At 47.9% G+C, this 14,087-nt stretch overlaps 1 protein-coding gene across 1 annotated transcript; it reads left to right on the top strand.

Moving 5' to 3' along the window:
* Positions 1 to 423: 423 nt before the first annotated feature.
* On the top strand, positions 424 to 840 carry LOC109395393 (dolichyl-diphosphooligosaccharide--protein glycosyltransferase subunit 4-like). The gene has a single exon (XM_019666335.1). It carries the CDS (start codon positions 473 to 475, stop codon positions 584 to 586), a length of 114 nt encoding a protein of 37 aa, XP_019521880.1. The 5' UTR covers positions 424 to 472; the 3' UTR covers positions 587 to 840.
* Positions 841 to 14,087: the final 13,247 nt, after the last annotated feature.

Genomic DNA, 14,087 nt, shown 5'->3' with positions numbered 1-14,087 from the left:
TTTGGACTTTATGAAATTAAAATGTTCTACTCATCAGAAAGCACTACTGTGGGCAGCTGGGTGGTTCAGTTGGTTAGAGTGTGTGCTCTTAGCAACAAGGTTGCTGGTTCTACTCCCGCATGGGACGGTGGGCTGTGCCCCCCGCAACTAGATTGAAAACGGCACCTAGACTTGGAGCTGAGCTGCGCCCTCTACAACTAAGATTGAAGGACAACAACTTGACTTGGAGCTGATGGGTCCTGGAAAAAACACATTGTTCCCTAATAAAGTTTAAAAAAAAAAGTATTACTGAAAAAATTAATAGGTAAGCTATAGATTGGGGAAAATGTTGCAATATATATAAATATATCTGACACAAGATTTGTACTTAGAAGATAACAAGAACTCCTGCAATTCAATAATAAAAAGGCTAACGAGCTCCTACCTCAAGCTAGTGCGCAGACCGCGTCGGAGCCAAGCCCAGTTGGTCAGGATGATCACAGACGTGCAGCTCGCCATCTTCACCAACATGCTGGGCGCGTCGCTCTTCCTGCTTGTCGTTCTCTATCACTACGTGGCCGTCAACAGTCCCAAGAAGCAGGAATGAAAAGTGGCGCTTTCTCAGCCCAGGGTTCCAGGACATAGTCTGAGGCAAGATGGAGGGTGTGAGAGGCCTTCACACTTCACTTCATCCCTTCTACCCGTCACAACATACGAAGCAACTACACCTGGATTTTTTTCAAACAACTTTTATTTCCTCGAAGTCTTCCTTAGCCCTATGGAACAAGAAGCTGCCACTGAGTAGGACCCAGTATAGGGGCTGCTTTCTTTTCTACTCCATCCCCCACAATATAAAAATATAGATTTAAAACAATTAATTAATTAATTAAAAAGGCTAACGACCCAGTAAGTGAATAACTGATTTGATTAAGACCCTGAGTGCACAGTTCACCTTATATGTCTCTTAAGGTGAAGAAATGCAAGTTGAACTATACTGAGGAAAATCCACTCCATCATTAATAAGGCTGCCCAAGGTTTTTAAGAGAAAATAGCCACATAAACTCAAAGTACAGTGTCACTATCAGCAATCTCTGGTTCATTCTGTTAAGGGCCTACAAAGAGCTTTGGAAAGATGACCCAGATAATCCTCAGTTTCCTTATGACACAGGTGAAGGACTTCAGCCTAATCTCACAAAAAACACAGAAAAGCCAGTGGCTGAGCAGCAGGCATTTTAGCTCTGGGCAGATAGACAGATGCCTCTGTCCGCTGAGCCAGTCCCGGGTTTGTATACCCTTTCGGATGAACACACCCATCTGCTCACTCAGCAGAGCGTTACTAAATAAGGCCTCTATCTCAGTGAAAGTCAGGGCTCTCTCTTCAGAGGTGCGGCCTGCCCACTGCCCCAGGTGCCTCTAGTGACTCACTTCCTGTCCCAGGCTGGCTCCAGCATGTGGCCAAGACCCCAGGGTCTCCCTGCCTCTGGTTCTGGGCCACAACCGCTCCCTGGCCTCTTTTAGTCTTCTCAGCCCCACCAAAGCCCTCCGGGGTGCATTCCTCTCCATGGCTCCCATCCTACCTTCAATGGCCCTTTGTTGCTAGAGTAATAGTCAAGTCCCATTTGCTGACCCCAGTCTAAACACGCTGTGCTTACAAAACTTGCACTGTCATTCTGGCCCTGGGGCCTGTTTCTGCTGTTGCCTCACTTGGGAAGGCTTCTGGTTCTCCTCCAGCTCTCAATGCCCACCACACCCATGCAGCCTGTCCCTCCTCCCAGCACACTTCTCCTCTGCACCCCTTGAACTTTTCAGTGTACATTGCTTAACAGGACTCATCACAACTTCACCCTCCTTGAGGTGACAGACAACTTGTACACATGTAAATAAGACAACTCATGAGGCATTATGAAGAAAAAAAGAGGCTACTACCTCCTGACTTGCTAATGACAGACATGTGGCGGGATTTAGACGGCACAACCTCTGAGTTGAGGCCTGAGTGATGGTATGGAGCCAACCTTGCAAAGATCCCAGGAAGACTGTCTCTGGCAGGAGGCATGGGATGTTCAAAGGTCCTCGGGGAGTAACTTGGTCTTTGGAGGGAAAGGAAGCAAAACAGAGTGACTAGGGGTGGGGAGTGAGTAGGTAGCTGGCCAGGTCAGTTCCCGCAGGATTGTATGGGAGGTAAGGAGAGGCGGGCTTCATCAGATGTTCCACATGCCACACTGGGCGATTTTGTAGGAATGAAATGAATTCCAGTTCAGAGGACACAACAAGAGACCTGCAGACCGAGAAGGCAATAGTCAGACAGCCTCCGAGGTGTCCAGGACTATTGTTAGGAGATGAAGCAGAGAATGTTGTAATAACGTCATTCCTCCTGGCTCCTTATTTCTAGAAAATCAGCCTTGCATTTTATGTGAATGAGACCATCAAGAGAAAGGCCATGTCTCTGAGTGACTGAAAAACATATTTGTAATGACAAACGGGCTAGAACAGGGAGGAGTTCATGGGGTGGAGGTGACTGCCATCCAGTAGCCCTGAGATTCAAGGAGTCAAATAAGGGGTATGACCAGTGAATTTGCTTCCTCTGAATAACAACTGTAACAAGAACTTATAGAACAGACACACTGTGAGCCAGTTAAGGAGTAAAATATTAAGCGGTTTACCTGGAAAATTTACAACCTTCACAACTGTCATTTTTCATATGAAGCTCAGAGAGGCTAAGGAATTTGCCCACCGGCACACACTTGGTCAGTGGTCCATCTAGGATTCAAACCCAGCCTGATTTGGAGTCTAAGGTCCCAACCTCTGTGCCAGGCTGTCAGAGCTGGTACCCTTCTTGTGTCTGTCCCAGGCCCTCACAGAGCCGGCCTGTGTTCCTTCAGGGCTGCTCCCTGGGCCTGGCCGCTGCCCCGAGGCTGGGCCTGTCCACACAGTAGCCCTCTCGGCCATACTCACAGCACCCAGTCTGGTCATGTGATTCCATCAGAACTCAACAGTCCTATTACCCTCATCATTAACCAATGTACTAACCATACACCAGTGATAATGGAACATCATTCGAGAAAGGACATTTCAAGGCCACCACAGACTAATTGTCCAAAAAGGACTCTGATACAGACTAATCCTGTTTATTTAGAAGACTTCAGAAGACTTCTTTTTTACTGTTTTTTTGTTTTTGTTTTTTTTCCCCTGAGCTTTTGACCATTCAAGCTTAGCCCCAACACCTGAATTAGGTGGCTGTTGTCCACCCACAGGGCTTCATCCTCTCAGTCCCCCTGGAAGTATCACTTCTTAATATTTCAGTTCTCTTAGCTTCCAGAGTCTCCCTCATTTGATTTCACCAGTGTAATAGAAGGAAATCACAGATACCTCAAGCCCTATTCATTACACTTTCTCTAGGATTTTATTTGACATTATTGCAAGCCTCAGAATATTATGAAACATCATTTAAAACTTTAGATGGAGTCTACGGCTCAACCTTCTCCACAGGTTTCCATGGATAACCCTAATTATCGGCTCTGCTTTTCTCATTGTCTGCTTTGTATGCCAACCGAAACTCCATTTTACGTGTGATCACCATTTCGGATGTGAGGAAGCTGCCTGATACTAACATTTTGTAGACTAAGTTTTCCTATTCCGATATGTCTCTCTTTATTGATGAGGATCTTATTCTTCTAGTATCAAAGAGTACAGATGACCTCCAATCAATTACTTCCAGTATAACCAAAAAGAAAAAATAATAAACCAGTCAAGTCCCATAATTACGTAATAATGCAGTGAGGCCTGTAGCCTCCTCACTAAAAACAGACAAACAAACTAGCAAACAAACAGAATTTCCAATACCATAAATTACTCAGTTCCCTTAATCCATTAAACTTAAATATAATTTCTACCTCGTCATCTTTCAAAATATTTGAAACTACCATCACCTCCATCAACAGTCCTGAAGGAAACATCCTCAGGACACTTACAGTAGAAACTCAAACCTCAGGATGTGGCTCGGTAGCCATAGACATTGTAGAACCAAAATCCACCAACATTCCCCTCAAATAAACTTAAAAACTATTAAACCTAGAAACGATCTACACAAATTTCTTGCAATATCACAACCAATTCCACCACTAGCCCATCAAGCCTAGCCCCCATAAATATGTGAAAGTTTTTAAGAAAACCTTATGAAACTATTCCAAAAGCAATAATTAAAATGAATACATGTCATCATTTTCTCACAGGGAATTTAACCATGATGGTTGTGTTTTAACTATTAGAACATTAATGACTAACATCTGAAAATCCCACCCACTAATCAAGATTATCGTCAATTCATGTCTTGATCTATCAGCTCCATCAAATATCTCATATGATGAAATTTTGGCTCCCTCTTAGGAATCTGCTTAATTTTACAAATTCTAACAGGGCTGTTCCTAGCCATGCACTACCCATCAGACACGATAGCTGCCTTTTCATCTGTAAGCTGAGATGTAAATTATGGGTGAATCATTCGGTATTGACATGACAGCTCAGCATCTATATTTTTTATCTGCCTGTTTATTCATATAGGACAAGGCCTACACTACAAATCTTTCTAGAAACATGAAATAGTGGAATCATCCTATTATTCACAGTAATAGCCACAGTGTTCATAGGTTATGTCCAACCTTGGGGACAAGCATCCTTCTGAGGTGACACAGTCACTTCCAGTCTCCTCTCAGCTCATCCTAATATGGGCACTAGCCTAGTCGAAAGGGGCTGAAGGGAAGTGTCAGCTGAGAAGCCCAGTTCCTGGCCCTTCCCTTAGCTCCACTCATCATCTTGGCCCTAGGATTAGTCATCTACTATTTCTCCATGAGACCAGACCTAATAACCCTTCAGGAGCCTCATCTGACATGGACACGATTCCATTTCACCAGCATTACGCAACGGAAGACATCCTAGGACTCATATTCCTAATCACAGTACTATCTATTTTAGTCCAGTTTTCACCCGGAAATCCAGGCAATTATACTCCAGCCAATCCCCCCAACACTTCCCCACACATAAGCCAGCATGTACTTTCTTATTCCCTGAGGTGCCAGCCTCCACAGTTAGGGCTGGCAGCCAAAGCAGAAGATAAATCTAGGATTGGCAGTGCCAGACCAAACCCTCTTTGTGTTCCCCTTGGCGGAAAGGTGAGGAAATTGTGGTTTTCATGAACAAATTCACCCTGGCCTCTTTTGACTCCACACTCAAGCACAACCAACTTTCTCTGGAATCTGCGTACGTAGCTGCTGAGATGGTAACCATGGCGGGAGAAGTTCCCCACACTTTTTGTTGAAGTAGCTCCTGTCTGTGAGTTGATGTGGTTATTAAGGCTGAACAGCTAGTCTGAGAGGAGGCTCTGGGTCAGTTAGGCCCTCACACGTGCTTTTTCACACACAATGACAGAACTGGTCAGCAAAGGAGGTTTAAAATAAGAGTGAGATGGGTCAGTAAGGGGGTCCTTGATGCAGGCAGTTTGCCCCAGGAGGTCCCAGGGGTTGGCTCTCCTTGAGAAAGTTTGCACCCTCCAGAGGCTGGCACCACATGGCAGGCCTGGGACGCTGATGTGCGTTGTTGGTGCAGTGGGTTGAACTGTGGCCTCAAGAGATATGTCCAAGTCCTAACCCCCTGCACCTGTGAATGTGGCCGTATTTGGGAAAAGTGTCTTTGCAGATGTAACTGAGTTTAGGATCATGAGATGAAATCATCTTGGGTTTAGGGTGGGTTGTAAGTCTACTACCAGGTATCCCTATGAGAGTAGCAGAGGGGGATCTGACACCCAGACACAAAGGGGATGAGGCCACCTGAAGATGAATACGGAGACTAGAGTGATGTGGCCACAAGCCAGGAAACACTGGAGCCACCAGAAGCTGGAAGAGGAAAACAGGAAGTCTCCTCTAGGGCCTTCAGAGGGAGTGTGGCCCTGCCGACACTTGGTTTTGGACTTTTGGTCTCCAGAACTGTGAGAGAATACATGTCTGTTGTTTTAGGCCACCCAGTCTATAGTCACTTGTGAGGGCATCCCAAGGAAACTAAGAGAGGAGGCTGCAACTCCTTGTCTTGGGGCCTATCTGACTGGTTACACTCAGCCCATCTCCAGCCCCAGAGTACAGGGTAACCTATTTACAATGAGAAATGCAACCAAGAAAAGGAGGCCCCCGCCTGCCCAGTGCATTGTCCCCCTGCAGGCAGAGCCCCAGGGCAAACAGTCCAATGCTGGCAGTGGTCCGTTTTCTGGAAGGTCGCCTGGCTCAGGCACTGGGAAGTACCCCCTTCTCCAAGCCAGACACCAAGGACAGCCTTGCTGGGCAGTTCCGGGAGGTTTCGGAGCCCCTCCCTCCCACTGGGGCTCATGGCCAGCCTGGCTTCCCTGGCATCCTCTCTCCTTACGGGGCCTCAGGCCTACAGTCATCTGGGGGTTCCACTGCCCTTCTCTAAGCGGCACAATCAGGACCCTGCTCCACAGGCCAGTTTTCCTTCTCAAGCCACCTTGAGTTTTGGATGATTCCAATTTCTTTGGTCACATGTTTACCGACAATTTCCAGAGACAACAAATCCCACTCTTTATGTGTGGATTTTTCCAGTTTCACTCTAAGAACAATTTCTAAGTTTTTGAGGAGGCAGGGAGGCACCCCATGGTTGGGACTCCACACTCATTGGCAAGGTGGCAACAAGGTTTCACTAAGGTCTACAAGCATGAGCCAGAGCTGGTCTTTCCTGAAGTGAGCTGAGCAGCCACAAACAGAACGCCTAAGTTTGGGGCTTCCTCCAACTCTAAATAAAGGGCGAGACTTTGAAGGTCTTCCCCCTTTCACATTAGCTCTGACATCCTAGGATTCTGTGGAGCTTGTCCCAGAAGAATTGAAACAAGGAAGAACAGGTTCACATGTGTTCTCAATACCTGCAGCTATAGAGAAGCCCAAACCCACAGGAAAAAGTAAACTTTCAGATCCTCTCCCTCGTCAGCTCCCCTCTGCAGTAACCAGCCCTTTGTCACGTGCTGCCCTGAGGGACTCACTTGTTTGTATGCTTGTCCTTGAGTGACCTACCAGGAGACAGACTGCTGCCTGCAGGGGGTGCCTGAGGACCTCTGTGCTGGGCCACTGACCCCACAGGGAGTGAGCTAGGGGCATCACTGAGTCTTCCTTGTTTGCTGGCCCCACATCCATCCTGACTGCCCTCTTCTTGGCAGGCTTCTTTGACCCCGAGGAAGACAGGCAATGAAACTGAGATCTTGGGTTAGAGGAAGACTTAGAAACATGGATGTGAAAAAGCAGAAAACCACCTGATGAATCTGCTTCATCACAGGCTCTCCAGCTCAGTGTCACTCAGTTCTGGACTCACCTCTCTGCCCCACAGTCCCATCTGGACCTCCAGGTGTCAGATGGACACTGGCGACGTGGCCTCTGCAGGGCTTGAGCTCTGAGGTTCCACACCTGCCCTGTGTTGGGGGAGGGGGGTGGCTCTCTTAGAAACCCTCCTCCTTGTGAAGCTGGTTGGGCTCACGCTGTCAGCACTCAGCTCTGACCAATGCAAAGACCACTGGGTGGCTTATGGGAACTTCTGTGTCATTCTGGTATCTGAGACAGACCAGACAAAGGCCACAGACCTAGCCTAAGAATGTATATATTCAGATGTAGTCTGAGAATAATAATAATATGGTCCCTCTGAGATCTACTTTTCCTAGACTCACCCATTCATTTACTCCATTTGAGAAGCATTTATTGTGGTCTCCCCTGAGCCATGCATTGAGCTGGACACTTGGCGATAGTCGGATGAACAAAATTCACAGACATCCTGCCCTCGACCCGAGGGCTTGGCTTTCCTTTCCCCGATGCTGAGGGAAGGCCCACACAGGGCAAGAGGTGTCTCCTCCCTGTCCCGAGGGTGTGGACACTGGGGTTCAGAGCCTGCCCCAGCTCCCACGCCTGAACATCCCATCTCTGCCTCTAGTCTACCATGAGCCTAAACCTCTGTCCCTCCCACATCACCTACCATGGGCCCTGGCCCTAGCCTTGCTCTTTCAAGAGCACAGCACCCTCTGCTGGTGACAGGACCCAGTGCCCCAGCCTCAGGCTGGGACACCTCCCTGCACTGGCAGCCTTTCCTGCCCATCTGGCCCTATGAGTGGCCCACCTCTCCACCCATCCATCCATGCACCCCCACAGCCACTGCAGAGTGCCAGGCACCACTCTCGAGGTTGAGGGTATCAACGTAAACAAGTTAAATTTTCTTCTCATAAATTTTAAATCCAACCCCCTTCCCTTGAATGAGGATCCCAGTGCTGGTAGGTAGGCTGGGAATGAGGTTCCTTCCTGGTCCACAGTCTCTTTCACAGGACCTGGGCTGAGGGGTCATCCCGTCAAAAGGACCTTTCATGGTTGTCCTTTGCTTCCTAGCGTTCCCGACCTAAGTGGGCAGATCTGTGCCCGCGCTGACCCTGGGCTCCATGTGGGATAATGGGTTAATTCCTCTGGGGGCACAAACCTCTATCCCCGACCCTACCCCCACCCTCATCCTGGAACTGCTTCCTCTCCCCACAAATGGGGACCCCCTGGCAATGGGCATGACTGAGTAAGTCCCACTCAGAACCTTGGCCATTTCCCTCCAGCCGACCATTGTTACTTTTAAGGCACCTGCCCGTCTCCACCTTGAGGGTGCTGGCCCCCACCAACACCCTACACTATTTAAAGGTCAACCCTCACACCTTGATTGTCAGCAGTGACCATGGGAAACCTCACACTGTTTTCCTTGCTCTAATAAGCCTCATGAAAATGCAGGAGTCATGTGCAAGGGGCTCTTTAGAGGCCAACCAGAATTACCACACCCCTCAAAACGAATAATCAGCCTCTTTGTGCAGAGACCAGCGCTTAAAGCATAGAGTGCCCCGCTGGCAGAAAGACAGATCACATGCTTTTTTGTTGTTCCCTTCTAGTATTTCTGTTGAGATATATATATATATATATATATATATATATATATATATATACACACACACACATATATATATACATATGTATATATACATAAATATATATATGTATATATATATATATATTTTTTAACTTTTGTTTTAATATAGCTGCTTTACTGAGCTATAATGCGTATGCCATACAATTCACCCATTTAAAGTGTACTCGTACAATTCAGTGGTTTTTAGTATATTTCCAGTCTCCATCATCATCACGATCAACTTTAGAACATTTTTTTCTCACCCCAAAAAGAAATCTTATGCCCATTAGGAGTCATTTCCCGTTTCTCACCAAGCACCTCCAGCCCCTGGCAACCACAACTCTACTTGTCGCCATGGATTTGCCTGTTCTGGACAATTCATATAATGGAATCATGTAATACATGGACTTTTTTTGTATGGCTTCTTTCACAAAACAAGTTTTTGCTCCTTATTTCATTTTCACTTTCATTAGAGTGATAATATAATTTATCACCCACTGGGACACTTGAGAGTGACAGTGTGTCCCAACTACCCTGTGACACATGGTGTAAACCAGGCCATCCTGGCTCACCTGGCCAAGATGTGGACATCTTTCCCTGAGCTGAAGGTGGTTAAATATCCCACACCTCACACTCACTCTGAAACTGTCTGCCTCCTCCTCTCAAAATCAAAATTGCCAAATCTCCCTCACTAACCGTGGGCCTCTCTGGGAACCGGAGTTAATTTACTCCTGGAGTCCCTAATGCTCTGTTTACAGCCACAGCTTGCTTATGAGTTATGGGAGAAATAAGACTGATTTCCCCTAAGGAGACGATTTCTCATTTTGGAAGCATGGAATGTAACTGCATGGTGTGCAAATGGCAGAAGAAAGCAGACACAGAAAACAGAGCCATTGTGACAAATGTGAACGGGATGTCACAAACTAAAGGCCATCAGAATGAGACTTAATTGGATGGGTCACGCATCTCAGCTCTGAAAAGGGCAGCATAATTATTCATTGTCAGGCTGTTAAGTGCACCCGGCTCAGTGTCATCTCTCACTGCGGCGGTCTCTCCCAAGCTCTTTTTGATATTCTTGGAAAATGTTTTCAGTGTTTGTAAGAAAATGTTATAATTTTTTTCATTATGAGTATCTGTTGGGCAGAGATAGAAGTCATGCCTCTTTGACAATATCCTCTCCTGACCAACAGTTTTTCTAACCCCCGGTTCCCTCCTCCCTCTGTGCTGCAGTAAGGTGCTATCAGATAAGGAGATCTCTCTGTCACCAAGCATGTCATTGTCATCAACACTTCTGATGACACACCACCACACACAAGACGCTCTGCCTTGTGCCACTGGGGCTGCCAACCAAATACATTTAAGCTGCCCTGGCATGCTACAGGCAAAAGGAACAATTATGTATAGTGACTAAGATGTCATCGCGTCCCGATCGTTGCTCTGCTCACACACCTGCCTCAGCCTTGAGCCTAAATTCTCTGAGGAACCGCAAGATTTTTCTGACTTGTTTGTGTTCTGGATTCAGTGACAAGGCCCATTGGGGGCTACCTGACACATGTGGTCAGGACTGCCTGATGGTGTGGAAGTCGATTTGGGTTCCTGCTATTCGGGCTCCTGCAGGACTTGCCCTGGGAGCCAGACGCCGGGTCTAGACGCTTCTGAGCCAAGGAGGCCCCTCACGCCAGTCCAATTCCGGCCTCACATGCAAATGTGCTCCTCTGCTCTCTCAGGCAGCTTTTGTTTGTGTGTGTTTCATGTCTGAGCTCATCCATCTGGCTCCCCTGCTGTCACCTTTCCTTCTGTTTCCACTCACCAGTCTCAATTTGTCTTCCAGCTCTTCCAGATCCAATTACGCTATAGACAGATTAAGTCAATTTCTAGGCCAGATGCTCAAACACATCCTTTTCTGCATTAAAAATAATCAAAGTAGGCTCCCAGCCAGCTGTGGGATTTTACAGACCCTTAAAATTCTAGGAGAAATCCACAGAAACTTTTCTGATCCTGGAACAATTCTCAAATTCATTCCTGGGGGGCAGGGCAGGGGGGAGGCATTAGTTTCCTGTGAGTGTGGAAAACATCTTAGATGTTGGTCGGAGTCCCAGTCCCTCACTGGCCTGGACCACCTGGTGCAATTCTTCGCTGACAGCGTTCCTCACCAGCTGGTCACACACCACTGCTGGGCAGCGTCCTCGCGTGGGAAAGGCCACACAGCATTTGTCCCCCCATCTCTGAAGCCTGGGAAGCAGGGGGTTTCTTGTCAGTGCTGTGCTCCCCCAGTTAGTTGCATCTGTTCATACAGATGCCTCCACAGTTTCAAAGTATGTAGCGTGCTGCAGATAGGACCATCGCCTCTTGCCTCATCTTAAAGTTCCAGGAAAGAGACTGCTGATGTAATGAGCATGGCATTCCAGGGAGAAAAGAGCTTCTGCCATCAAGTCACCAGGAAAGAAAACCGAGTCATTAACTGGAGCTCTGAGAGTGCTTGCAAGGCACGTGGTCGTACCACTGGGAAACAACGCAAATGCTCCAGGGAGCCTTGCTAATGGGAGAGCTGTCACTGGCAGGTCCCTCCTTGCCACTCGTTCTCACACCAAGGTCTCCCCTGGCTTCTTGGACAGGAAAGCAAGGCTCCAAATCCAGAATGCCAAAGGACTGACGTCCACCCCAGGGATCTCAGTGAGATGGGGCAGAGGTGAGGCCCAGGAATCTGCATTGTGAACAAGCAGCCAAGTGAACTGGATGCAGGGGTCACCACATGCAAAGTGCTGGCCACACGGTGGCGCGGACTCCCTTTGTGCCCTGGATTCTTAGCTCCACACACCGGTGTTCTGCGTGCCACCCCTTAGGTGGAACTCAAAGAGGTCCCCTGGTTCCCAGGTATGATGAATCCAGTGAGGGTTTAGGGAGGGTTTGTTAGACCTGGGAGGCTTGAGAAGCCCCCATTAAATCCACAAGCAGAGAAACTCAGTCCCACCTTGACCCAAGTGACCGCAGAGGAGCCATGGGTCCAAGAGCCTGAGGAAAAGGAGAGGGGTCAAGTGTCACCAGCGAATGTCCCAACACCATCAGTCAACCCTGAATGTCAAGCCTTCTAAAATAAAACTAGCTGTCATGTACTGATTGTTGATAACTACTTATAGACCCTCTCTATATATCATTTGGTAGTATTTAAGGAACATTGGCTATGTGCCACAGTCAGGATCCTTCCTGTGGGAGGGAACAGCACTTGTGAAGACCCCGTGTAGGGCAGTGTTCGCTCCGCAAAGTGTGGTCTGCAGAACTACAAAGGTGGTGTCAGTGTCACCGGGGAGTGTGTTTCAAACACAGAATCTCAGGCCCCCCACCTCCTGTGCCAGCATTTCAACCAGACCCCCAGGTGATCTGTAAGCACATTCTGCTCCTGTCAGCCCCCACAAGCTAGGACTCATAGAGGCACCATTATTAACATCTTTTCTGGATTTTGTCCTAACAAATAAATGTGTCTCAGCCCATGCCTTTTTTTTTTCCTTTTAAAGTCATGAGCAGAGATTCCTGTTAATAAATGAATTCCAAATCAGCATGTGTCACTGTGCTGTTGTGGGGCAAGGCGTCTAGTGCAGGTAAACGCTGACTGTCTCCAACAAAACAGAAGGGACAGCTCACATGTCCTGTTAGCCAAGCCACCCGACTCCTCAGAGGGGGGCTTTGAAGATTACCCCTCATACCTAGCCTGTGTCTGGGTTGATAAAATGGCTTTAAGACCTTAGCTACTTGTTGATCATGAACACCTGGGCTGGAGGAAGGGTCACGGTCATTGATCCCTAACGCAGTCTTGGGGCGCAAGCATTTGGCTTGCCTCTGGTTTCCACCCCATGAGATGATATGCACTTCAGGTCCCTCAGCCTCTGCCACAGAGGGCTCTCAGCACCCCAGCCAGAGCCTCTGGAGATTGGCCCCATATTTTCAGGCTTTGGTTACAATTGAGAAGGCAAAGTAGGAAAGATGGTTCTGCCCCACTGCCCGGACTTGGCTGAAGTGGGACGAGGGCTCAGGGAGCCCCAGGGCAATCATAGGGCACTTTGTCAGGGATTGAAGTTCCCATACTGACCCAGGGTCTCTTGCTACGTCCCCTACCCACCTCTGTCATACCATGTTCTTAGCCCCCTGTGCACCTCGGAGTTACCCTGGAGAATGCCATAATTCTTCCATCATGGGTCGGTGGGGCCTCCTCTGTGGGGACAGCCAGTGACAACGTGGGCACTCAGGGACCCAGCTTTGTGCTCTAAGTGCAGTAGTGTAAGGTTGCTGGCGGGAGTGCCCAGGACGAAGCCATTCCCTGAGCTGTTACAGGATTGCAATCTTCCAGACTTCTGGTCTGACATTCATCCAGAATAAAGCATGCTTGAGTTTTTAACCATCTCCCTGAATAACAATCAAATTAAGTGTGACTAATTGCTTCATGTGCTAGCTGCAATCTGGCAGGGAGAAGGCTTCCATGTTGGCCTTAGATCCGGAGCAACTGTGCCCTTAACCATCTGTCCACACAGGTGGCATCCTCTTGACCTCCCAGCTGTTCTACCAAAGAATAAAGAACCTTCTGGACTGGATTTCACACACTTCTCTGTGGCTTCAGCCAAATTCGTAAGTTTAAAGCAATGTCATCTAGTCCTAACGCAATCTTGCTTGGTATGGGTTTCCTTCGTTCGGTTGCTAGACAAGTCAATACTGTAAGTCATCACTGAAGGGTGACAGGGAGGGAGGATGCTTGTCAACAAACCATCAGCATCATATGCAGATGCTGCTTCAAAGAAAAACCCTTTGCTCAGTCCTCAGTTTTTCAGCTGCAAAATGGTGACATACTCTTAAGTTATCTTCCACTTCCATATCTGCTCCTTCATCAAATCCTGTCCATTGATCTCAGGAATACCTGTGAAGGCCAATCGCTTCTCTCCATCTCCAGTGCCACCATCATCCTAGCCCAAGCTGTGGTCACTTTTTGCCTGGACCACTGCAATAGCCACTGTCTGGTCACACAACCTCTGTTCTGGCCCCTCAACACTCAGCTCTCCACCCCGCAGGCAGATTGACCTTTGAAAAAAGCCAAGGCATGTATAATGGGGAAAGGTCCCTCCACAATCTTGGCCCAGGTGATTCTGTTATTCTCA

The sequence above is a fragment of the Hipposideros armiger genome, unplaced genomic scaffold, assembly GCF_001890085.2.
Source record: "Hipposideros armiger isolate ML-2016 unplaced genomic scaffold, ASM189008v1 scaffold_467, whole genome shotgun sequence".
Taxonomy (NCBI): Eukaryota; Metazoa; Chordata; class Mammalia; order Chiroptera; family Hipposideridae; genus Hipposideros; species Hipposideros armiger.
The sequence above is the reverse complement of the archived record's forward strand: the minus strand, read 5'-3'. Positions and strand labels throughout refer to the sequence as shown.

Coding starts and splice junctions, on each gene's coding strand:
- LOC109395393 (XM_019666335.1), top strand. CDS start 473: ATGATCACAGACGTGCAGCTCGCCATCTTCACCAACATGCTGGGCGCG.